The 24,763-nt window shown below is 46.1% G+C and overlaps 1 protein-coding gene across 1 annotated transcript; it reads right to left on the reverse strand.

Moving 5' to 3' along the window:
- Positions 1-19,617, reverse strand: DRGX (dorsal root ganglia homeobox). The gene is made up of 6 exons (XM_037400272.1): positions 19,408-19,617; positions 16,522-16,619; positions 16,226-16,327; positions 13,479-13,651; positions 13,051-13,163; positions 1-2,859 (listed from the first exon to the last, which is right to left on the reverse strand). The coding sequence occupies exons 1-6, from the start codon at positions 19,439-19,441 to the stop codon at positions 2,594-2,596; spliced, it is 786 nt and encodes a 261-aa protein (XP_037256169.1). The 5' UTR covers positions 19,442-19,617; the 3' UTR covers positions 1-2,593.
- Between the last annotated feature and the right edge of the window lie 5,146 nt (positions 19,618-24,763).

A 24,763-nucleotide genomic window follows, 5' to 3' on the forward strand; every position in this document is an offset into this window, starting at 1 on the left:
TACTTTTTTTTATTGTACAACAAAACTATGGACTTGTTTGTATTTGCAGCATTTCCAGCAACATCAGGCAGACTAGTTTTGCACAGTCACTAGAGTGTCGCATCATGAATTATTAAATCAGTGCTTCGTGGTAATACATAATTTCTTATCAATTATTCATGCTAATGTGTGTGTAGTTTACTTAATTGTGTTATTGATGATCAAAAGTAATTTCCTGAAAATCCTCAAGGACAGAAAATTTAATCAGCGTAACTACTTTTCAGATGCAATGCTGTTAAGTATTCTTAATTTGCTCAACAATTCACTTATTTATGTACCTTTCTGGAGGAAATACGAGTTTAATCAAACAATTAGATTGAAGAGTTAGTGTACAGAAGGGCTGAAGTTCAACTGAATGCAAGGTAATTATGTTGAAATGAAGTTGGGCCTGCCTCTTTGGAATGGAATATTTTTTTAGTCTTTTTTTTTTAGAGAGGGGGCGCACAAATAAATTACGGTTGGGAAGATGACTAAGAAAACAGTGATTCTCTCCTCATCACAAAGCATACAGCAATTGATTTTGTTTTGGTGGAAGAAAAAGGTTGTCGTTGTTGTTTAAACTAAGCCATAACTTGCAGCCAAAGAAGCCACCTCCACCTACAGTTCAGCAGAGCAGCTCCTGAGGCTGGAACACAAAGGCCGATCACAGACTACTGCGTCTTCCTCCCTGCCATTAGGACAGTTCACGGTTGCCAAAAGAAACACACGGTGTGGCAAAAGTAAAGCAAAATGACTCCATTTGATGAAAGTGGGCCCTGTCAGACTTTCATTTGTACTTGGATCCAAGGGCAGACCCAACAATGCCCTCTCTGTTGGCTTGTGCCCAGAAGGTGCAAACGCCACCGTGGGGGAATGCCTGGTACCCTTCACTCCTGGAGCAATGAAGGTGCAAGGTGCTGTCAAGCTACTCCCTGAAGACCAGGGCTTCCACCCTTTGAGTGGGTGCTGACACCGCGCCCTGCCTCAGGGAAAGGAACCTCAACACCAGGGAGTACGGGAGGGTCCTGTGAGCCCCAGAGAAGTCTCAGGTTCTGTGAAATTCCTGGTCTGAGATCACCTAGGTGGGGGAGAGACATTTTTGCTGCCAACCTCACTTGGAACTGCCTTTCCAAGGACATCCCCCAGCCCAGATCCTGTGAGTAGCCAAACAGAACCCCACATAAAAGCATGTGCTCAGCACATTGCAGGAGGTCCTCAGCACAATGTGCAGGATCAGAGCTGACAGGAGTCCTTCCACTAGTCTCCATGTTACTTGGCCAAGTCTCAAGAGAAGTGTTTTCACTCTGTCCTCCGGGGACACCTGCAGACAAACCTAAGGAATCTGAAAAGACACCTGAGAAAAAGCAAGTCCTTGTCACTAAGTTTAAATCTGCATGTGCATTTCCCATGTGAAAAAATGTAGGGCAACCCAGATTAAAATGCCTGCTCCAGCATCAGATCTGTCTGCTTTGCTTTTTGGGCAAAGGTGAGTTTTGGGTCTAGATAAGACTGTATTTCCTGAGGCATCAATTTCTCCTTTGCACTGTGCTCACTCTGTAATAATTAAGACATTTTTCCCATCTAGATTCATTACAACAAGCCTTCAGTGAATAGAATAGTCTGATTTTGGATGACATAAAGGAATATCCTTCCAAGCTTTATTTCCTCTTTATTAAAAACAAAACATGCAAGGACATATTTGCAGTATTGCAATGCAGGATTATTTTGTTTTCCAGTCTGTCTCTCCGACAGAATGGTACTGAATTACTCCCAGATTTGTGCAGATCTAGACACAACTGCACTCCCCATTAATTACCAGCATTACCGTTTGGAGCTACGAACGCTGCTCGGGAGTCATGTCTCTTACGTCTAACCCAGGGAATAGCAAGAGTAACAGGCTAATAATGTTCACATAGAGACTAGTGCAAGGATTTTATTCACAGGTAAACTGATCTCAGCAAATTCCTGGTAACCTACTCCGTGGAAAGTTTCCATTTTGGGGAAAAGAAGGGAGAAGGGGAAAATTATGAAGAGTTTTGTTCTGTTTGCTGCTTCTCTTACCTCTTACACCTGGCTTGCCTGGGATAGATTTGAAGTCAAATGCCATCAGAAAACAGTAGGCCAAATCGGTATATACCTGCATGTTCCTTCACCTCTGCTGCGCACAGTGGGGTAAATGGCGCCTGGATGCCTCTGCTGCCCCAGACCTCACTTCTGGAAGCGCTGCCCCGCTGCCAGCCCTCCAGCTCATGTGGGACGGGAAGCTGAGACGTGCGGGAGCAAGCCAGGATCCCGGGCGGTTTGCTTTATCTGGGATGCAGAGGCAGAGCTAAAAACAGTTTCACGAACGTTTCCAAACACAGATAGTGCCGATAAATCAGGGGAATGAACCTACAGCAGCGCAAGAAAAGCAAGGGTGCGTGAAAGGCAGCCTGAGAGGCCACTCAGACTTGCCGGGTCCCTGGCAGCCCCGTGATGTCCTGCCGGCCCGTGATGTCCTGCCGGGGCACGGCCACGCTGCAGTTCCCTGTGGCAGGTCCCTGCCCTGAGCTGAGGGGCCTGTGCCAGGCCGGTCTCATACACTCTTCTCCCCTTCCATGTGCTCCTTGGCTGGGGGGGGCTGCTTGTCCTGGCCGCCCTCCAGGCCGGCTTTGGCGGGAGGAGTGGGGCTGCTGCTGGCGGCGGGCAGGAGGTTGGCGGACTGCAGCACGGCCTCCGAGTGCTCCCGGGCCTTCATGCGCAGCGCGGCCACGCTGGCGGTGCGGTTGCTTTGGCAGCCGTAGGTGGGCAGGAAGGAGAGGCCCATGGGGTCTGGAACGCAGCACGAGCACAGCGGGCTCCCTGCGGAGGAAGGAGACAAGGCAGCATCACTGATGGGGGAGGTCATGGGCACTGTCCGACTGTTCCCTCCGTGGTCAGTCTGGAGAGGGCAGAGTCAGGGTTGGAGTCTCAGATGGCAACAGCCCCTTCTCCTATTGACCTGCAGTGGGTGCACAGAGGTTCTCTGGGTCAGGGCTAGAAAACAGCAGATCCTGTTCTGCTGAGGCCCACTGCGAAGGACCTTACACCATGAGTCGTCCAGGGTGGCAAACAGGGTGAGCGAGGGTAAGCAGAGCCAGAAGGGAGCAGGGAAGTTTAGACCACGAGTGAGACTTCCCCACAAGCAAGGCTGAGCTTGTCCCCTGCTCTCATACCCAGCTGCTGCACTGTGGCTACCCTCAGCCCCATGCTGGAGGCATCCCTGCCTTCCCCTGCACACTGAAGCCTGATCACTTTGGGCAGCTGCATTTGCTGGGTGTGTGGGGGTCCCATCACCTAAAAGGCCCCACAGCTGAAAGATTATTGTGGAGAGAAAGGTGAAAATATCCTGATTATTATGCAGGAACTAATGATGTTTTCCTGTCTCACTGTAGGATGAGATATGCTTTTCCTTGGCCAGGCCCCTCCCAGATACTTGGCGTCATGTCTACCTGCAGGTGTCTGTTCTGCCTTCACCCACCCAACATCTGCGCTGCTTTGAGGATGGCACCTCATAAAGAATGGCCTCCAGAAGTGAGCCAGGGCCACCTAAAGCTACTGCTTGGCTTAAGGGTCCCTTAAGGGTCCCATCTTTCCATATGGAAAGATGGGCCAGACCATCTCTGCCCTGTCATCTGAGACACATAGGTTGTTCCAAGCAGGCAATAAAACACTGGAGAGAGGGTAAAGTGGGTATTTCTCTCCCTTTAAACCAAAAGGCTCCCCTGCAACCCACTGACAGAAGCAGTCATCACTCCACCAGCTGCCTTCCTGAACTGGACCACTGCATGCTTTTCCTCTGGCTTATCTTTGATAACCCTGGGACCTGGGACAGTTCCCAAGCGAGCACATCTGGAAGTGTAGGCTGACCACTGCACAGGACATACAGTCCATCCGAAAAGCCACCCTCATACCTAGCTTAGATGTATCTATTGAATGAAAGAATGTGTCAGAGGAGTAGGGAGGGGAGGCAGGGTGGGATGGCTGAGCTCCTGCTTTATTTTTCTCTCTGGTGAGAAATGTTGGGTGACACCATTTTTCCAGGGGTCTCAGAGGCTACACAAATGCCACATCCTCTTCTATGCCCCAGCAAAAGCCTGTCCTTTGCTGATACACTGCCTCCCAACAAGAAACAGCCTGGCCACACACATCCTGACACAATGCAATGTCTTCCTCTGATCTTTCCAAGCCAAGGACTTGCTTTAATTTCTGCAATTAATATTTGAGTTAAATGGCTCATGACTAAGTGATGGAACTAATAACCTGCAGGGAGCAGGTAGTCTTTCTTTTACACTTCTGCTCTCGGTAGCAACGGGTCAGCACCCATCTGCTAAGGATGAAGGCAGACAGTTGTTTGTTTTTAGGATGTTGGCAAGACTTCTCCACAGCAATTGTCAGAGATTAGCAGCTTGCAAGTAACATTCAGGAGAAAGTACTCTTTGCATTTTAAAAAACAGAATCTACAAGGGACAAGTTATTAATATAACTGGAAAGTCTTCTCTTCTCTTCTCTTGTAATACTCCTCTGACAGAACATATGAGCAGCAGACCAACCTTCCATGGGTCCAGCCATTCAAGTGAATTGCACAAGCAAGTTTCAACACTTGGCTAAAATCCTCCATTTTTGCTTTTAGCACTAGAAAGCTCAGTCTTGAATGTTGTGGCTGCTTTGAGCAGGTCAGAAGGAGGGTTTATAACAAAATCCACTCAGGAACACAACTTAACAGTTCTTGCCACCATCAACCATGCTCATAAAGTCATTTTTCGCTCTGCTGAATTGCAGCCACTTCAGGGGTGCTGGACAGCCACTGTTTTAACAAAGGGGAGGAGAGGAAGATCAGCACTTCAGAGTCCGTATGGTATGCAGCAGGTCTCTAGCTGTAGAAGCCACACAGAGGTCTGTTTTTTCACTACTGCTAATCCCCACTATCTTCAGGCTCTGCAATGGGGGAGCATGGAAGCCTGCCTGTGCATCAGCTGGTTTTGCACTGCTGCTTTCTAACACAAACTGAGTGAGACTTTTGAGTGTGGCTGTTCAGCTCCCAGGCTGAGGGGAGGGCTGCCCCACCGGTGGTACCTAACGCAGGACTGAGCACAGACATCATCTGCTTAGTGGGAGGTGGGGAGAAGTGCAAAAGAGTCTTCCCTTTTTCAAAGGAGCAGGAATCATCTCTATCCCCTAACAGTGATTTTCATTCCATTGTTAGAGAGGGATAAAATATTTATCAGTATTCAGTACCAATCTAAGCTCTTTGTTTAATAATTAGATCTGATATTACCTAGTGGCTCTGCAACCTGAGGGTGCAGCTACCTGTGGTGGAAACTAGGCTATCTCTAGCAATAATTCACCTATAAACCATTCCTTTCATTTTCACTGAGGTTAAAACACTTGCAAACAAGTGTTCACACCCAAAATAAAATGTAAAGTAGCAAGTGTAATTTGTCCCAGGGTCCAGCTAGAATACAAGACAGTAGGATTTAGCCCTGTTTCTTTTTAATGCAGGTTGTAAGGCAATTTGAATCTACCTTACAATTGCCTGTGTCTGTGAGTAGTAACTCCAGTGAAATCTATCGGCCTTTGCTGGCACAATAGCCAAAACAAATGATGGGAGACTGAGGAGCCCGAGGTCTCTACCTGTCCTTCAATCAGACCACGCTGGACAGTGATGTGACTTACATCAAGAAAGAAGCATCCACATACAGCAGACATCAGCGGGTTTTTTACATCTTATTGCAGTAACCCTGAGTCCATAGTGGGGAAGGAATCACTCCTACTTATTTTGATCTTCAAAGGGGTTTAGGCTCCCATCAAAATTAGTGAGGGTTTAGCCATTAGCCCTAGACCTTGATCCAGCTCCCACTAACACCTATAACAGTCTGATATTACTTTAATGGGATTTGGATCAAGTTGCTACAATACTGACAGGGTACCATTTTCTTTCTTTCAGGAACTTACTGCCTCCTGTACACAAAATTAAAATACACAATTAGATTTCCATTAACTTACAGCAAATTCTGCTGAATTGATCTGAACCTCCTTGTATTCCTATATGAGATCATACTTTAAATGCTCAGCCTGAACATAAATACTTAATGTAATAAATACAGTCTGAAATATTTGATCCACTTGGCAGTTTAATTGATCTACTACAGAGACTGACAGGAAAAATTAAATTAGTTCTGTCTTGTGTCTGCCAACATCACATTTCAATTGTAAGAATATTTGATCTACAATTTTGGTTGTGGACCCTCTTGTTCAGTTTCAAGGTTCAGTTTCAGCTGAGAAGAGTGGGGTGGGAGCAGGGCCCATATTGATACATAAGTATTTAAAATATATGGTTTGTATTTCAACTCAACAGTTTAAAGAATTTATTAGATTAGATAGCCTTTCCAAAAAGCAAAACCCCAGTTCCTTTCCTTTTTCAGTATTTGTGCATATCAGCATTTGATGTGGACAGCCGAATAGCAACCTCTCATGGAGGTTTAAAGGAAAAAATTCCATTTAAAATCCTCATCTGTCAATGCATGCTGTTTAGTTTTCAGAGAAAATATTATGCTTCGTTTAAGTATTGTTTTCTTCTGATAGTAATCACATTGGTTTGCTTGAGCTCTAAATCCTCATAAACTCTGAAATCCCTTTCAGAAAGGTTGGAAGGTCAACAACAACCTCAAGTTCATACTGTCATGTACCAGTGAGCTGATTCAAAGGGAGCTCCCTCTTGATCTTCATACATGATGTCAACACTCCGTCTAATAAAGTCTGAGGCACAAGCAGGAAAAGAATAAGTGGCTTTATCCAAATCTTCTTGAGCTTTGAAACAGGAGGTTCAGAAAAGCAAGAAAGGCATGAACTTAAAGCCTTATACGGAGAAGCGCCAGATGTTCCTCATATAATTTAGGGTAGCCTCAAGGCTGCTAAAGTTGAGCTAGATAGTTCCTCCTTCTAGTGCCTAAGTTGGTTAAGTGTGGAAGGCACCCTGTGCTTCCCAGAGGCTGGAAGAACACTTCAGAGCTGACAGCAGAGTCCAAATCTTATAATTTCACATCTCCTTGGCTTGTGAAGCCTACATGCCCAATATAAACAACAGAGAGCTGATGATCTGGTTCGGTTGCTCTAGCAGGAGTCTTTTTGTGTAAATAACTTGATACTGGAACTAGAGGATTTCGTCCTCCTTTATTTGTGCCATTAGTACTGTTTCAAAAAATAATTCAGAAGCCAGGACCTTGCCTGTTTGGACAGGAAAGCTGGCAGCAAAACCCATAAGAGCTGGAAGAACAGAACCAGTCCTTTGAATACTGTCAGCTCAGCGATTTACCACTCTTCCCTTGCACATCAGAAACATGATCTGACCCTAAATACTGCTGACATGTCACTCCAAGACACTGTCCAGCTAAGATTTACTGAGCTAATCAAGAGTTTTCCTGGAGGAACAAGTCATCACGCTTTTCCTTCCCACGGCTCTTAGGGCTTCTAGTATCTGCATATTCTCTAATATTTGCGATAAAAGACAAAAAAATCTACCCGAAAGGTAGGGCAGTGCTGGAGTCGAGGACTGATGTTATGGGAATCAAAGTAATTTGCTGAAGGTCTGTGCATCTGCAGCAGACTAAATAAATGTTATAAATCCTCTAAAGTAGCAGGTAGACTAGGGAAAAAACAGAACCTATTTGATATATTTGCTATATTACCTGAGAAAAGTCAAGAAGTACATAACCAAGAATGACAGAGAAAATAAAGGACCCCAAGAGTTTTGATTCCTATTTCCCAGTCTTATGGTAAGCAGTGGGAGTTCAACCCAGTAAACACCAGTTCAAGGGTAAGTTAGGTCCTTGAACACTTCTTTCTCAGCTTTGGCCCTGGGAATTGCCCAATGGAATCAGGCAAATTTTCTTCATCTTTCCATAATAGAAATTGAAATGTAATGGGTGGGCAGTTCTAGTTGTTACGAGGTTTTTTTCCTGGATACTGCAATTAAGCCTCCCTAATATGAACAACAGCAACCACAGCAGCAACAAACCATAAAAGAGCCTAATCAATGGTACCCTGGAATATCCACTTTGATGTGCATAATGCAGTCCTGCTTCTCTGTCAGCGGTGTGGATGTGCCGTGAAAACCAACTGAGCTATAACTTGCACAAAGAAGAGCTGTGGGTGAATTATGAAAGTAATTCCCTGGCAAGTGTAATTATTTCTCTCCACATACACTTCACTCATCACGGGGTCTAGGGAAATTTCAGTGGAATGGAACAGACACACTCTTGGCCTCAGCCACCAGAATGGTAGAATACTTCCGCTAAAAAATGGAGATTCTTGTTTACACCCATTAATAACATCTTCTACATTAATGAATTGCATTCATGCTGTCATCCATTAAGAAGGTACTTTGAGGTCTCTCTCTACACAGAACACTAGCTTCTCCTGATGACTCTATTGTTATACAGCCCATAAATAAAACAAGTATTTTCCCTTCATATTTGAGGTCTGCAATTAAATCCACTAAATGGACTGCAGATGCATGGTTTACAGTAAGTGATGCATCTTGGAAGATCATGGAAATGTCAAAGTCACCACAATGAAGTAGCATAGTTGTCAAATTAGGGCAATTTCGGAGAGTAACAAACACCAGAAATTTCATTTATGCAAACCAACCTTCTTCATGACTATGGACAGTGATAAAGAACTAAAACCCTGAAGCAGGAAACCCTGTATACCACAGAAATTATAATCTTATGCTAATTTTTCAAATGAGAAATCGTATTTCTTGAAAGAATAGTATGTAGTGAGGTGTTATGGTAGCTGACAGATGCTTGCTAAGTACAGCCGCCGATGTGCTAAACTTCAGGGAGGGAGAGGACTCAGCTAAGGAAAGGAGAAGGTCTGTTGTATTACTGAATAGAGAATGATTGGTAGAAACAAACTGTCCAGTGGTAATATACTCTTCTTTGGAAAAGTCTAAGCTCTGAATTGCAGTTACGGTTGCTATTGTATAGCCAGCCTGCTTTCTTCACAGAACACCCTGTGATGGTAACACCATCCCTTTGAGGGAAACATAAAAATCTCCATTTCAGAGATAGCAGGGTTCATGGGGCATAGTGCTTAGGGAGAACAGCTTTCTCCTCATTCATCAGAGCAGACCTAGTCTCAGTCTCCAACACTATCCCCCATGTACCTGGAAGTGGCACATGTGGGGTTCGGATGAGCACTTACCGAGAGCCCAGAGCCACACAAAGCATAAGGCAAGCTTACAGTGCACTGCACAGTCTTTCCAAAAGCAAAGTTGCAGGCTCAGTCCCTGCCTCACGCTAGGCCGTCCAGAGATTTCTTGTCTGACCAACTTCACCATCAACTGCTATATCCTTATACTACAAACTAGATCCAGGAGCCATGTGTCCTAGACAGTTTATGTAGCCTTGGAAATCTGGGTCTGGAGCCAAGCAATCAAAGTCAGAGGAGAAAGAGAGGTATTAGTTTCTTTACAGAAGACAGAACTCTCAGGTGGCAGAATGAAAATGGTCCCTGAGAGCATAAAATAATTATTAATTAGTTACATCACCATCATCACTTGTTATCCACTGTATTGATTTTAATTGTCTCCTTCTAAGCATCAGTGAAATATTACTCACTGACACCAACAAAGTGTTGGCTCACAAGCCCGACAAAGCATGTCTTGTCTCCTCAAAAGGGTAAGAAAACAACGTAGACTTCCCAGTAGTGTCTGATGTGCTGAGAGTGCCCATTTGTCTGCAGGCAGCTTTTACAGCCTTATTGAAGATAAGATCCCCTTTAGTGGCCAGGATTATTCTCCCAAAGGTGGGAATACGTATCTATTTAGGGGATCCACGTAGAGGAGCTGTATTTAATTTGACATTTGCTTAGAAGAAAGTGGGGTTATGCATCCATTGGTAGTGAAGTGGTGCTTCGATTCTGGAGCAACTATTTTGCTTTCAAAAGCACAGAGAAATCCTGGTAGTTTCAAAACATGGCTGGCACAAGAGAGATACCAGGAAGAGCTCTTGATCATTTCACTCTTCAATAAAACTTGCAAAATCTTGAAAAGACTTCCTACTTGGTGAATTTGTCCTCATCCAAGCAATCAAAAAATGAAACAGCTCAGAATTTTATTCCCTGTGCTGAGTTTGATGGGATTTCATGTAACATGAAGTCCTATGCCCTCAGAAACACTGTGGCAGAGTTTCCACTGCAAAACACGACTAGATTCTCAAGGTTTAGATCAAGGTTCCTCAAGGCTTAGGTCACTTGATTAAGACACATAAGGACACAGACAGTGCCCACCTCAGTGCAGGGTTAGTTCTTGTTTGACAGGCCTGAAGCGTACAAGTCAGCTTCTAGCTCAAAGGGGGAAATGAGAAGGGAAATTCAAACAGAGTTGAGCAAGACAAAGAAGGTCATATAAAGGTTTTGTGAACACTGTGTCTCTCCCTGTCCTTCCCTTCCTTCCCACAACCTTTATCTCTTCTTCCAGACTGGCATGTGAGCTTGGCCGTGTTCTCAAATGCATTGGTTTAGATGAGCCATCATTCACCTCATGTTTCCATACCAAAGAAAAACAACACACAAATCAGGCCTGTGATACTTTTGGTCCCCTCAGAATCTCTAGAGACCATCCTATTCATCATTGACAATTAACAAGACTGAAGCTCAGGTTCTGAGGTGCATAGTCCCTACCCCAGCCCAAGTGAATTCCTCTTGGAGATAGAGGGAAATAGGAACTTGTGGAGATGAGCCAAGGAAAGAGGAGTCAATACTCCATATAAAAATACCACAGGAAAGATGCTACAATTATCCTCTGCTGAAAAAACGATCACATTTGCCACCTTATAGAATAAGAAATTCTACCCCCTTAACCTCAAAGCCAAAATTTGACATTACCTGAGACCTAGCTGCAGAAGAAAAAGACCTCCCCACAAAGCAGGAGCTCAGCCTACCAGTTCTTTGCAAGTGTAACAATATGCTGACAGGTATAGGCAAAGCTCCACAAAGTAGGTGGATATGCAGATATGAACATCTGTAGCTGGATTTCTTAAAATCAGAATATACTATGTTATCCCGGTCCCCTTGCATGTATCTGGAGATTTCTGGTAACAGGCAGGAATTATAAACCAGACATTTCAGCAATGAACTGCACACGTAGCTGACAACATTCGTCAAGATCACATGCATGCATCTAATAACTGACCATCATTATACAAATTATAAAAAACCTAAGTTTTCAGTGGGGACAAATTTTTCAGGGGCGCTGCCTTTTAGCCTGGGCAACTGACTATCTAATAAGTATCTCTATAAGAGATTCAGGAATAGGATTTTTCCTGCCCCTAAGTTGTAAAACTGATATCAAGCAAAAAGGAGCAAATTATTAATTTCTTAGTTTAGCGGGTGAGCTGTAAAATCAGAAAAAAATATCTGGAAATCTTCCAAATAAATAAAACAGAGGGGGGGTGGGAAACTCATGACAATTTTTTCCCATTCATTTCTATTTCACTTTGCTTGGGTTTTTTTTATTGAGGTTATTCTTCTTAAAATTTAGGTACATTTAAACATGAAACAAGTGAGAACAATGTATTGATGCACTCAATTTTGAAAATGCTTAAATGTAAATTTTAAGGAAAAGAAATCCCTTACTTCCATCCAAAATTATTCATTGAACACAACCCCATTTCCACACCTTTACACCCACCTGAGACTACATTTACCAATGAACAATCTTATTGCATGAAGAGTTTCACCTGTATCTACACCAGAGATGCTGTTCCTGCCCAACAGAAGGCAAAAGTCTCTGCCCCAAGACTTTGCAGTCAAGGGGCAGAGAACAAGAGGACTCATGCAGTCCAGCAGCCCCTGACTGCTTACGGGGTTTAGGTTGACAGTCATCTTTAAGTTTTAGGGTTCAGGTCACTCCTGTGCGGCTTTTCTTGATTCAAAATCACAGATCCCACACCTATCAAAATAGCAGTAGCTGTATGGTGTGCCTGACTTCAGCTTTTCTGGAAAGACACAAAGGAAGGGGGAACAGAGATCTGGACACTGGACTTAATGCAGAACTCAGCATTTCCAAGCATTTGCCTCAGGAATATACCTTGGCAATCCTGAGTTAACTGGAAATACCCACAAAGAGCATGAGGTGTGCCAGAGAACATAGTGAGAGGTATTAGAGGACATTTGTGTTCATAGCAGAGGGTCTTAAACTGGGAAACTTTCCTCACAAATTATTGCACTACATTGGGGCATAGAATAAATGTATGTGCCACTTTGTGCTTGGCAGTGCTATGAGGCTTAACATCCTATAAATCTATAAATTGAATTCATCCTGCTTACACCCTTAGTCTTATAAATTGTTAGACTAGGAACAGCTAATGGATCAGCTGGCGATTTATTTTTAAAAGATGCATACTGCTGCTTTCTGGGAACTGGAAAAGATATGGACACTGGATGTACCCTTCCTGAAGCATGGGTCCCAAGTAATGAGGAATTACTTTGTATCCTCCCCTGTCCCCACATACAAGCTTTATTCAAGTTCTCAAAGGGGACCTACTGTTCAAGAAGAGAAAAGTCTGGCGTTGTGCAGAGATGTACTGCAAAGGAAACCGTATGCAAAGAGCGGATGAGGCATCAGTAACGGTGCCAGGTAATGTATAATGCAAAAGGATGTGTATAACTAATTTATTAGTATAAATTCTAGTCTGAAAATAAAAGCATATGCAAAGAAGGCTCTGAAGGATCAAACCCTGCCTGCCTTGCTCCCTGAGACAAACCCTGACCCCACTAAAACTAACTGTGTGAAATGAAGGAGCTTCACCACAAATGGTGCTACAGGTTACAACAGGAGACTCACTCCTGTACCTGCAGCATTGGTTAGTGCAATTACTGCCAATCATAACAGAAAGAAGGATCCATCATTTCCCAAAGGCTTCCCCACTGCCTCAAGTGGGACCATGCTGCTTAGCTTGAGAGAGCTGCTCTTTGAGCTTACCCCTGAAGTTAAACCAAGTCACTTACCTTTTAGAGAAGCGACGTGAGATAAAGCTTGTGCATAGGTGGCTGTGTTGAGAAGAGTCCCTGGGAGGCAGGAGGGGAAGAAAGGTCCTGTAGGACCCACTGCTCGACTCAGGCTGATGGAGAAGAAAAAACAATGTCCTTAAAATACAGAACAAGCTGATGCCAAAGACAGCATTTGTGCATGCACACAAACACCTTGGTTTCTCAACATCCAACTAGACAGGACCAAGCCTAGATAACATTAACCTCCCACAGCCACCAGTTTCTCAGCATCTCCACTGGGAGAAGTGAGTTGAACAAGAGACAGCGTATCTTCTAATGATTTGGGCTGTACCTGAATATGATACTGCGTAGGTCAAGACTTAGCAGCAAGCAAGTATGTATGCTCGCCTCAAAGAAAGATAGTTGATAACAAGTATTACTCTTACCTCTGCTGGACCTCCAGACCCTCTTTTTTATTCCTGGCTTGATCTGCTGGAGAAGGGGAATTTAAATTCCTCGCAGGAGGTGCCACCTCAGCCATTGTTTCCTTAGAGCCCTCTTGGTCAGAAGCACCCCTCTCTGTTTTCCTCCATTTAGCTCTTCGATTTTGGAACCACACCTGGAGCAGGAGAGCAATCCAGGCTGAATACCATGTCTAGCCAAATGCGAAGCAAGGAAATTGTAAATTGTTACTTTGCTGAAATCAGTCAGTTAGAAACTTGGCTAAAACTTCCTCTTCTTCTGTGTCACCATTGTTATTCTAGTTGAGCCTTAGGATTACATTTGTATCTGGAATATTTCTGTGTCTGGAAAACAAGCCAAGAATGTCTAAAGTTTTTTTATTAAAAAGTAATAATAAAAAAGAGTTTTAATGTTATTGTGCCAGTTAGCAAAATATTTTAATGTGGCCTTGCCTTTATGCATACATTGAATTCTCAATGATTTCTATGTTTTCACATGTCTAAAAGCCTCTATTATAGAGATGGACTTAAATACATATCTAAGCACTCTGATGAAACTTTATAAAAGTCTTTAAGTGAGCTGCTGCTAGAATCAGAGAGGTCAGAAATGAAAAGGTATGTATTAGGCCATCTTGTCCAGCCCGTTTCCTGGAGAGGACTGATACTTGCTCTTTTTCCTCCAACATATTTTTCCAGTCTGCATTTAGAAAACTCAAAAGGTGGTAGATACTAATTTCAGAAGATCATTCTGCACTTTAATAAACACCAGTTTCCAAAACTTATTTCTTTCCTGTAATGCAATACACGTATTCAGGTTCTTGATTTTATCCCCTGACTTTCAGTCCAAACACTTTTTTTTTTCCCCCTTTTCCCTTGGAGCAGATGCTCTGAAAGCACCTTACTTGAGGTGGAAAATGCCAAGCCTCTCTTGAGGTCAGGAAATCCACATTTTAATACATGACTTCAAGTATAGGCGAGATTGTTATTATTATTATTGTTCTCCTCCTACAACTCCATTTTAGTTAGCTGCCTTTTAATTGCGTGTATCAGCAAACGTTGAATAATGATTTTATCTATATTCTAAATTTAGAGCAGTTAAATGCAAAGCAAAATGCAGACACTTTCTTGTGTCTTAATTGAATGAAGGTCACAGCTATAACAACATTTAATTGAGCTATTTTTCATTATCATATTTTAATGACTTTGCACTGACAGTTCGCCTGCTTCTGAGGAAAGAGCATGATGAAGTCGTTTATTTCCCTATTTAGTTATTGTTTGACAACATCATCTTCGATTAAGACTCTGCTTTATAGCACATTAATCATATTTGAATGAGCAAGGGGTATAAATGTAAACATATCTCCCATCCTCTGTGTTTCCCCATGTCCCTGCATGAAAGCAGGCTAAACAAATGCTTGCATCTATTGTCTGTTTGCATAATAGCCAACAACAAGGCTAAACACCAGTCCTCAGCAATCTAATTGTCACCACCCCTATCTCACCCTTGCACCTTTCAGGAAGAAGTTATGATCTTCCACTTCTGAATGCTCAATAATTGTCCCATTTATCTCAATTTGCAGTTCAGTCTTTAGGCACCAATAGCCAAAATGGCATTTTTTATTATTTTTTTTAAGCCAGTACCTACAATGCAGTGGCAAAAGGAGATTTTCATTTCCAAATAATAATCAGTTTAATTTGCCCGCATATGACCAATGATTCATGTTCAGATTTAATAATCAGGATCGCATAATCTGATTATAGGAGAAATAATTTGTTTACAATCCCCAATTTACTGCGGTGAATTCCATTATCTCTCTTCAGCCATTGGGTTTTAAGAGATACTAACATGACCCTAGGGAACAAAAGGCAAGCTATTATATTTCCTACAATTAGATCTTTGCATAGTTTTAACCCCAAGCACCCAAATAAAAAAAAAATACAAAAACAGCATGAAGAAAAGCCCCATAAATAAAATGAGTATATAATTGTGTTCAAAAAATGGTTTGCAACTCTGCGGTGGATGCCTGCAGAGTTATAGGGATCCATCTCTGACAACTGCAGGGCTGCTGTTCTTAGCAGAGCTTGTTGACAAAAGTTAATCGCTGGATATGAAAAAACCACACCTGGATTAAAAAAAAAAGGGTGGGGGGCGGGAATGGAGAAGGAAGGAAGAAAGGAAGGGGTGGAAAAGAGCAGGGATGGAAAGAGGGTAATCGTGGCCAATGGTATTTACTGGCTATATCAATGGTGTGAGAAATCGCTCTGCAGGCTCCTCAGCTGTCTCAGTGTTTAGAAAGAGGGCGAAAGGGAGAAAAGTTGAAGAGGTGCAGATTTCTTCCTGGCAGCTGGGCTCCCTGCAGTTGACTAACCCCATTGCTCGACAGTGGTCATAGTTGCTTTGGAGAATCACGTCTCAGCTCTTTTCTCCACACACACCCCCTCCAAAAGCAAGGAAATGGATGTGCATTGATGTAATTTAGTACCTTGGAGACGCGGACAAATTAGTGTAGAACATTATCACTAGTTAATTATGAATGACCGATTAATCAACCTAATCTAATATTCCACATTATGTTGATGTTATTAAAGTGCATCATGAAAATGACAGATCGTCTTCATTTGCGTTCTTTGGCCAAATGTGCACTCTGCAGTCATGATGTCAAAAAAAAAAAAAAAAAAAAAGTTTGCCAGTTTGAATACCCTAGAGTTAAATAATTGCCCAGAATGTTTACCTGCACCCTGGCTTCCGTGAGGTTGATTTTCATGGCCAGCTCTTCCCTAGTGAACACATCGGGGTAGTGGGTTTGAGCAAAAACGGCTTCCAGTGCCTCGAGCTGGTGGAGGGGAGGAGAGCAAACATCTGTCAGGGGCCGGGCACGGCCCCGGCAGGGAGCAACCCCCTCGGGGGGCGTCTGTCCGGCTGCCCCGGGGAGTTTCTGCCAGCGATGCGGGGAGCGGGGCCGCCCGGGGCAGCGGGCAGGGGGCAGCCGGCGGGCAGGGCAGGGGGCAGAGGGGAGCAGGCTCCTACCTGCTGCAGGGTGAAGGTGGTGCGGTTGCGGCGCTGCTTCCTTCGCAGAAACCCGTCGTCAAAGTCGCCGGCGGAGTGGCCTCCGAAGGGGGCCGCGCCTGCGGGGGGACAGCCGCGTTAGGGGCCGCGGGGCGCGGAGCCGCAGCCCCCGCCGCGCCCCGAATTGGGGCACAGGGCCGGAGCCGGGGCCAGCCCGGCGGGACCGGCGCTCGGAGCCGGGCGGGAGCGGGACGGAGCGGGCGCGGAGCCCTGAGCGCCTCAGCCGGGCGCGGCAGCCGGAGCCGCCCGGGCGACGGGGACCCCACCGGGCCGGGGTGTCCCGCCGGCATCGGGGGGTCCTGCCGACCCGAGCTCACCCCGCCGCGGGTGGGGGGCACCCTGCCGCCGGTGAGGGTCTTTTTCGGGCCATTTGTGGGTTGAAAGGACCAAGAGACGAGGCTTTGACCTATGCGTGGTGACGGCAGGTCAAGCTCGAAAAAGCCCTGCCAGTCTGCCAGGAGAGCACGGGGCAGCCGCGGTGCCCGGCAGGAGCAGGGCTGGGGCCGCTGGCAGTTCTCTCCCCGCACTCCCACACACCCTCCGAGCAGCGGCCGAGCGGTCCCCGTGTGCTCGCCCTCGCCCCTGGGGCCCAGCCGCCAGCAGGGGCCGGGGCTCCGCACAGCGCCGAACACCGCGGCCGGGGCAGTGCTCGGGGGGCTCGGCCGCGGCTGGGCCGCCGGGACCCGCCAGCGGGGCTGGGAGAGGGAACCCTGTCCTGGGGGGGTCGAGGGGCCCGAGGGGGAGACTGAGGCACTGGGAGTTTGTCCCTGGTGGGAGGCCGAGAGAAGGCAGACGACCCGCCGGGATGCAAACCACCTTCCCGGGGGCAGACCCCGGCCTTCGCCGCTCCCCCATCACCGACGCCCCTGTTTCTCTTCCTTTTTGTTCCCTGACAAAACAGTTGATAAAAAAGCACCCCAACCCAAAAAGCACCCCAACCCAAACCTAAACCAAACCAAGAGAACACGGAACAGAGAAGTCCCCATGCCCACAGAAACGCTGTTGAGTGTCTCTGGGACCCTGGGCTGGCAAAGCTGCCCGTGAAGTGCCCAGCGCAGGGGGACACCGGGGCTGAAGGTCGCCGCTCATCTTGGAGCATCATTTGGAAGATAAACGCGGCCCTCAGTCCCCCTCCTCGCACAGGCAGAGGCTCGCTGCGGCCCTGGGAGATGCTCATCGGAGAGTAAAGCGTACTGTCCTGGTGAGCCCCAGAGCGCAGTCACTGACCTCCGGCACCACCGGGCACCTGCCCAAAACCCACCGAAAAAGCCGGCCGAAAAGGGACTGGCTCTCTCTTGCCACTTCGGCTTGGTGATGGGTGGGTGGGTTGCTGAGGATTTTTTTTGTACTGGGGGTTATTGTTGTTTGATGAGGTTTTTACTCGGGACACTCTACGATGTTTTCACCCTTTAGCAGGGCAGACCAGCCACCCCACCACCCCACTGCTGCCCATGCCGGGAAAGCGAGGGGCCGGCCCTGGCGCGGCGCCCCCCGCCCGCAGCCCACGGCACCGGGAGAGGCTGCAGCTTGTGGGGACCGCTCCCCATCTCGGGCCGCCAAGATCAGCCACCAGCCCCAAACTGCCACCGGAGAAGCAAGCAAGCAAGCAAGCAAACCAGCCAGAGCACGTTCCCAAAGCTCTCTGCCAAAAACTACCGCACAAAGCCGCCGGGTGGCGGGGCGGCAGGGCAGGCTCCGGGGCGCGGGGGGACCGCGGCTCTGCCCTGCCCAGCGCGGCTTCCCCGCCCGCGCCGGGGACACCCTGGGGGAGCGAATTTTGCAGCCGGCGACGCGCAGACCCGCTCGGGTTCGCTGGCCCGGGTGCAGCCGTGCTTTAAGGGGGGGTGGCCCTTCCCTGGAAGAGGACGAAGCGGCTGGACCACCTCTTCCCGGCAGCGCCAGAGCGGGGAAAACCCCTCGCTCGCCGGTGATGCCCATGCGAGGAGCGGGGGGAATTTAACAGGGACGGGCCGCTCCCTCCGCCGCGCCGGGGGCCGGCAGGGCAGGGTAGGGCAGGGCAGGGCAGGCAGAGCAGGGCAGCCCGCCCGCGGCTGGTGTTGTGTGGCTGAGGCTGCGGGGGTGATCCCTACACTGGCTGCCGGCCGGAGGCAGCGGGTGCAGAGGGACATGGACATATAGGGGGTGACACGGGGAAATCCCAAAGGGTGCCATACTTGTAAAAAAATAAACAAATAAACACACAAAAATAAACAAAACCCTCTAATCAATAACATAAAGAAAAAAAATCCACCCAAACATTTTTATGTTTTTTCCCAGTCGTGCCCCGTCTTTCCCCATCCTCCCGCAGAATGTTTGTAAAATAGCATTAAAGATTTATGCGGTCCCTTTGGCTGGAGGGAGGAGGCGTGACCACGTCCTGAAAGTGTCCCGATTACAGCCATGACACCAACATCTGTGCTGGGAGGGGAGAAAAGCATCTCTTTCGTAGCCTGAGGCTCAACTGCGGGATCGCTATCCACAGAGGGGAGGCAGGTGGCAAAATGACAGGGGTGGGGGTGTAAAAATAAGGCCTTTCCAACAAGAATCAAATTTTTTAAAAAATAATAATAATCATGCAATCCTTCTTTCCATCCTGTGACAAGAGGGAAAAGCTGGGCGCGGGGAGGGGGGATAGGGCTGCGCTTTCTCAAGGAAAAAGGTTTTATATTTATGTTTTATATTTAGCTGTCTCTATAGATCTGCACCTTAGCACATGTCTATACCCCGACAGTCTTGGAGCAAGTCGGACCACGGATTGTCCCTCCGTCCCCAGCGCACGCACACGCACACCCCCGCACCTGGAAGTTCAGCCCTTGTACTTACACATCTCCGTGCGACAACACTCACCCTCTAGCTGCGGGGGGCAGTGGAAGTAGAACATGGCCCTGCGGCCGGGAGGGCGCCCGCTGCCCGCCGCTGCGAAGCCGTCGGGGGCCGGGGCCGGGGCCGGGGCCGGGGCCAGTCCGCGGGGCGTGGGACCGCCGCGCACCCCCCGCACCGACACACCGGCACCAGCTGCCCAGCCGGGCACCGCCGCGCACCGCCGGGGTGTCTCCTGCCGACCTAAAGACGGAGAGAGAGGGAAAGAACAGAATAGGTGAATAACCAGAAGAAAGCACCTAAAGAAACTCACTGATCGTCCCAGCTCCCACAGCAGAGGAAGCAGAGAAAGTAGTGGCTAACCCCGTGCAACGAACTGCAAAAGCCAAAGGCAGAAAACTCCATGGTAGGTGCAAGTAATCAGAAGTAAAACTTTGCTGCTGCTCTTTGGGGTTTTTTTTCTTTTTCTTTTTTTCTTTCTTTCTTTTCTTTTTTAAACGAATAGCACATTATCTCTTGTTCTTCCTTCCATCCATCCATCCATCTATCTATCCATCCATCCATCCATCCATCTATAGTCATTCATCTGTCTATCTGTCTGTCTAGCTATCTAATTATCTCAAATAATCCTTTCCGGAGCAAATAATTACATATTAAAAAAAAAAAAAAGCTTATAGCTAAGAATAAGCAGTTTAAACCCCCTCGAAATTATTCTGCCAAAATGAAACAGCAATAAAACCTAAAAGCTGTCTTCTTTTTAAAGCATCCAACACACTGGGAATCGTGTTCGGGTTGGAAACCAACGTCCTCGGCAAGAAAAACAAACTATTCAAATTTATATGCAGTCATATAAAAAATCCAGAAGGCAAATAAAAATAGTAATCCATACCTAAACCGAAGTAAAAATCACCAGTAAGTTTTGTGGGTATTTTGCACTGGAATAAGGCGCTGTGAGTTGCTGGCAGCAGAGACAGAAGGGCTCTGTGGAGTTCTGGAAGTGGCCAGATGTCTTTATATCTGTCTGCAGCATGCTCTGCCTCTCAGCACTTGCCTTTATAATCTCACGCATAATTGGCCTTAATCTGATTATTTCCAGCGCTGTCTACAGTGAGTAACTTGGATAGGTCTATTGGGCCCTACAAATGGCCCACGTGGTGTGCAGAGCAAGGGGGGGGGGGGGGGGGGGGGAGAAAAAAAAGATGGAAAGAAAAAACCCGTCATTTCTCAGCAAACACCAGGAATGTGAACAGCAGCAACAAAATCCCATTATTTTCTGAGCGCTGGTGCTCCGGGTCTCGGCGGTCCCCGCCGGTCCCCCCCCCCCAACCCCCCCCCCTCCCCCCGCCTCCCCGGGGCGGCCCCGGGCTGCGGGGCCGGGGGGGCCCCCGCCGTGCCCTGCCGTGCCGTGCCGCCTGGACCACGGCTCTGTCAAAGCGCCGGATAATTGCCGCCGGATGGGTTTTGGGGGGCCGCTCTGCACACGCCTTGCCTTTCCAAGCGATCGTACCGCAGCAAAGTTTGATTTTGTTCACAGCGAGGGGTCCCTGGATTTATGCTCGCTTCCCGTCTGCAAATGATATGCGGCGGGACCCTTTGCAATTACTTTTAAAATGCATCCGAGACATAGGCTCAGCGGAGAGAGATGGCCCTTGCCTCAGCCCGGGTGAAAATTAGACTTTAAAGTACCCAGATGAAATTTTCAAGTCAGGGACGCGGGATTGGATCAAATCGCATAAACTGCAAAAAAAGCAAGTATAATGGCGCATAATTGGTTCTGTAATAGCATTACACAAGGATAATAGCCTGTTATGGCCCCCTGCACATTAAGTGCTTCCCTGGCGTAAAGCCTTTATGATATTAAAGGGGGAATATAATGATATTTTGGTTATTAAATGCGTGTAATTAATTTATGCACCACTGAAAATAAAGTTGGTATTATGACCCACTCAAGATGCATCAGAAGATGTAAGTCAGACAACTGTTGATAAGTTCTGGTGTCTATGTTTCGTCTAGACTGCTGATTTTATTTTGGAACAATTGCTGCTCCGGCAGACTACACAAATTTAATATTTTATAAACATTGTAATGTTCTGTGCAGGAAGGGCGAGCAAATCTACACAGGCGCTCTTAGATCTGATGGGAGTTTAAAGACATAGCACGTTCATACCAGAGCAAAGGAGATGGATACAGGCGATAAAGGTCCAGAAACAGACAGAGATTTTGAAGAGAAGATATCTTTTGAAAGTTATTCTGCATATCTGATCTCATCAGATAAAGACTAATAAGCCCTAGAAATATCACCTGCTCTATCTGCCTTTCACACTAGGCACAGATGCGGAAATTCGCCATATGTGTATTCAAGCTGAAGTTATGTTTCAGTACTGTAAAGTATTGTTTTAGCAAAGCAAGGCAAGAATTAATTGTACCCATGATCCAAATTGATTTGATCTGATCTTATCCATTCACCTATAATTTTAGCATACTAGTGATAGATTCAGAAAGCCGCATTCAAACGTGTTTATATATATATATACACACACACACACATGCACACACACATACATATATTTACACGTATACACATACATAGATGCTTTTAGGGATACCTGTGTTTGACAACAGATACTGACTTACCATCCAGGCAAGTCTCTGAACAGCAAATATACTATGAATTGAGGCAGATTTTACAGGACTGTACAAGACCCAAGACCAATGTTCTGAATCTGACTGCACTCAATAATAGCAGCACAAGCTTTAGGTCAATTAACCTTAAAAGGAAAAACATAACCCAGAGGTGCCGGCTGGATCTTCCCTGCCAGCCTGTCCATCCCAAGCTTTAAAATCCATGCAGGGCTGGTACGGCAGGATCCCTTTGCAGAGAGACAGATGTGCGTTTTCTCTGATGTTGGGAAGAGAGGAGTGAGAGAGTGTTTTATCATAAGAACCCCTAATAAAATAATAATAACTTCATTATGGCGCTCTACAGGCCTTGCTCTAGTCAGGGGGCTGCATTGCTCTTTTGGCTCCAAGACTCACTTTCCCCAGCAGTTTGAAGCCTGCAAGTTCAGCGCATTGCAGGAGGCAGAGAGGGTGAAATGGAGCACGGGGAAGTGCTCCAAGTCGCTGCTTTTTAAATAGAAGCAGAAGGACCCCAAACCTCAACAAGGGCAAGGCTCAACTTTCTCCCAAGAAGCAGCAGCTGCAAAACAAGGAGATAAATAAGCAACATACAACCCCCCACCCCTCGCCAGCTCGGTCCCTGTTTAATTTTAATGCACGAAAGGTGGGGTCGACATAATTAAAAGTTAGCGCCTGAGAGCCTTGGGTGCCGTTCGCGGGCGGCGGCAGCGGCGCGGCGCGTTTCAGCACCACGGAGAGCGCCCGCCGCTCCGCGCCCCTGGCAGCGCGCCGCGCCCGCCCGCTGGGCTGAGGCAGGGGACGGGGACGGGGACGGGGACGGGGACGGGGACGGGGACGGGGACGGTCCCTGCCCGGGCAAGGCTGGGATGCGGCCGGGGACGGTCCCTGCCCGGGCAAGGCTGCTCTCGGGCAGCGTCTGGTCTTTCCGTGTCCCCCGTGTCCCCTCTCTGCAGCCACTCTCCCGCGAAGCTGGGACCACAGGTAAAGAAAAAACCTCAGTACATTGCTTTCGATCCCGGCTAGTAGGCAACCACTAAAACCAGGCTGCAGAATGAAATAACATAGAGGTGAGCTATAATATTTCAGCAAAAGATCCCTTTTAATGCAAAGTCCTTAAAGTCTTACATGCATACATCATCATTATTATTATTATTACTATTACTGTTATTTCTTCAGTATGAGTTACTGCAAGCAAAAGTCCAAGTAAATATAATTCTGGATAGATGTTTTGCTGATTGTGTCTGTCTTAAAGCAGAGCTGCCCCTGTGCTGCACACACAAACATACCTCTTCCTATTTTTCACCCATGACAATAAAACCTAGGACTGAACTGATGAACAAAATCACTGAATGGACGTTTTCCTTAAGAGCACTCAGCTTTGAGGGCATCATTTGTAAAACTCAAGAAAGTCTAAGTGGCTCAAGTTTGACGAAATGGCTCTCTAGCCTTTCCATGTCCAAGCACTTCCTTTCCCATGATTCCCAATACCTGACCACAAAAAAAGGCTAGCAGCTAAAAGGTTATTTTACCCTAATTCATGTGCAGTAAAATGTATTTTCCAATTAACCAAATTTGCCGATTTGTCCCGCTTGGACACTCTTATAATTTATAATGTAAAAGTGTTCTTTCTTTATCTAAAGACCAAGGTGACTGCTTTTAATTTTCTGTAACCTCTTTACACTTGATGTTCACCAGACTCATAATGTTAATTGGCTTCATATACGGATCATCAGTTTAATGAAGGAATAAATTCTATGTTGCTTTATGTCCCTCTGTTTTAACAATGATTGCTTTAATGAAGAATGTGATGTGTTTGAAATCAAAGCTGCAAAAGACATTAGAGGTGTTGTTTTCCTTTTTTTTTTTTTTTTATGATGACTGAAATGCTTATTTCAAGCTAAAACCATGAGGCTTCCATATTTCAAAAGCTTTTATCTAAATAATTTTCCATGGAAAATACTGACACGTTCTTCAGCAAAAAACTTATTTTAAATTGTAAGCAGAGACTGAGAATAACACAGTTTTGTAATATAAACATCCCAAATATCTCTAAGCTGATTTTATACCACTGCAGTTTTCATTCAGAGTTTAAGTAAAACGCCTAGTGAGTTAAAAGGAGCTATGCTGCCTAAATACGGAGTATTTTGGGGTAACTAATACATCTCTGTCAATCGACTGTATTTCTATTGTTCACATGTAGATGAAGAAAATTATATGGGAGAAAGAATTGTCAGTTCACACACAAAAGCTCTGGGTTGCTGTAATCTATTTCTCCCCATGGGAATTTTAGGATTTCGGAAGCAGGGGCAAAATGTAATGAAACATGGGCTTGTAGAGGTAGGTGACTGCAAATCAGAGCATCAATTAGGTCAAGCTGGAAAGCAGCAATTAGACCCAACTGCATGTGCTGGTTATACTAGCTACAGCAGGTTTAAAATGTACAAAGCAAATGCATTCTGGTAATTGAACTTTTACATTCCTGGTCCCATTTATAATGAAAGTAAGCCTTTTTTTTTTTTTTTTTCTTCCTTCCCTTTAATGGGCAGTGCATATACTGAATTATTTTTTTTTCTCGTTTGAGAGCTGCTGTCTGGACTGAAATTATATGATCCTTAGATGTGGGAACATGCAACATAGAAGAGGAAAGTCTCTAATCAAAGCCTGGGTCAGGGCTGAGCAACAATGGATTTGGACAGAAATTTCATGACATGGCAGAGAAGGCACATGAGAAGGAAAGGATATT

Source organism: Falco rusticolus, chromosome 9, assembly GCF_015220075.1.
Source record: "Falco rusticolus isolate bFalRus1 chromosome 9, bFalRus1.pri, whole genome shotgun sequence".
NCBI lineage: Eukaryota > Metazoa > Chordata > Aves > Falconiformes > Falconidae > Falco > Falco rusticolus.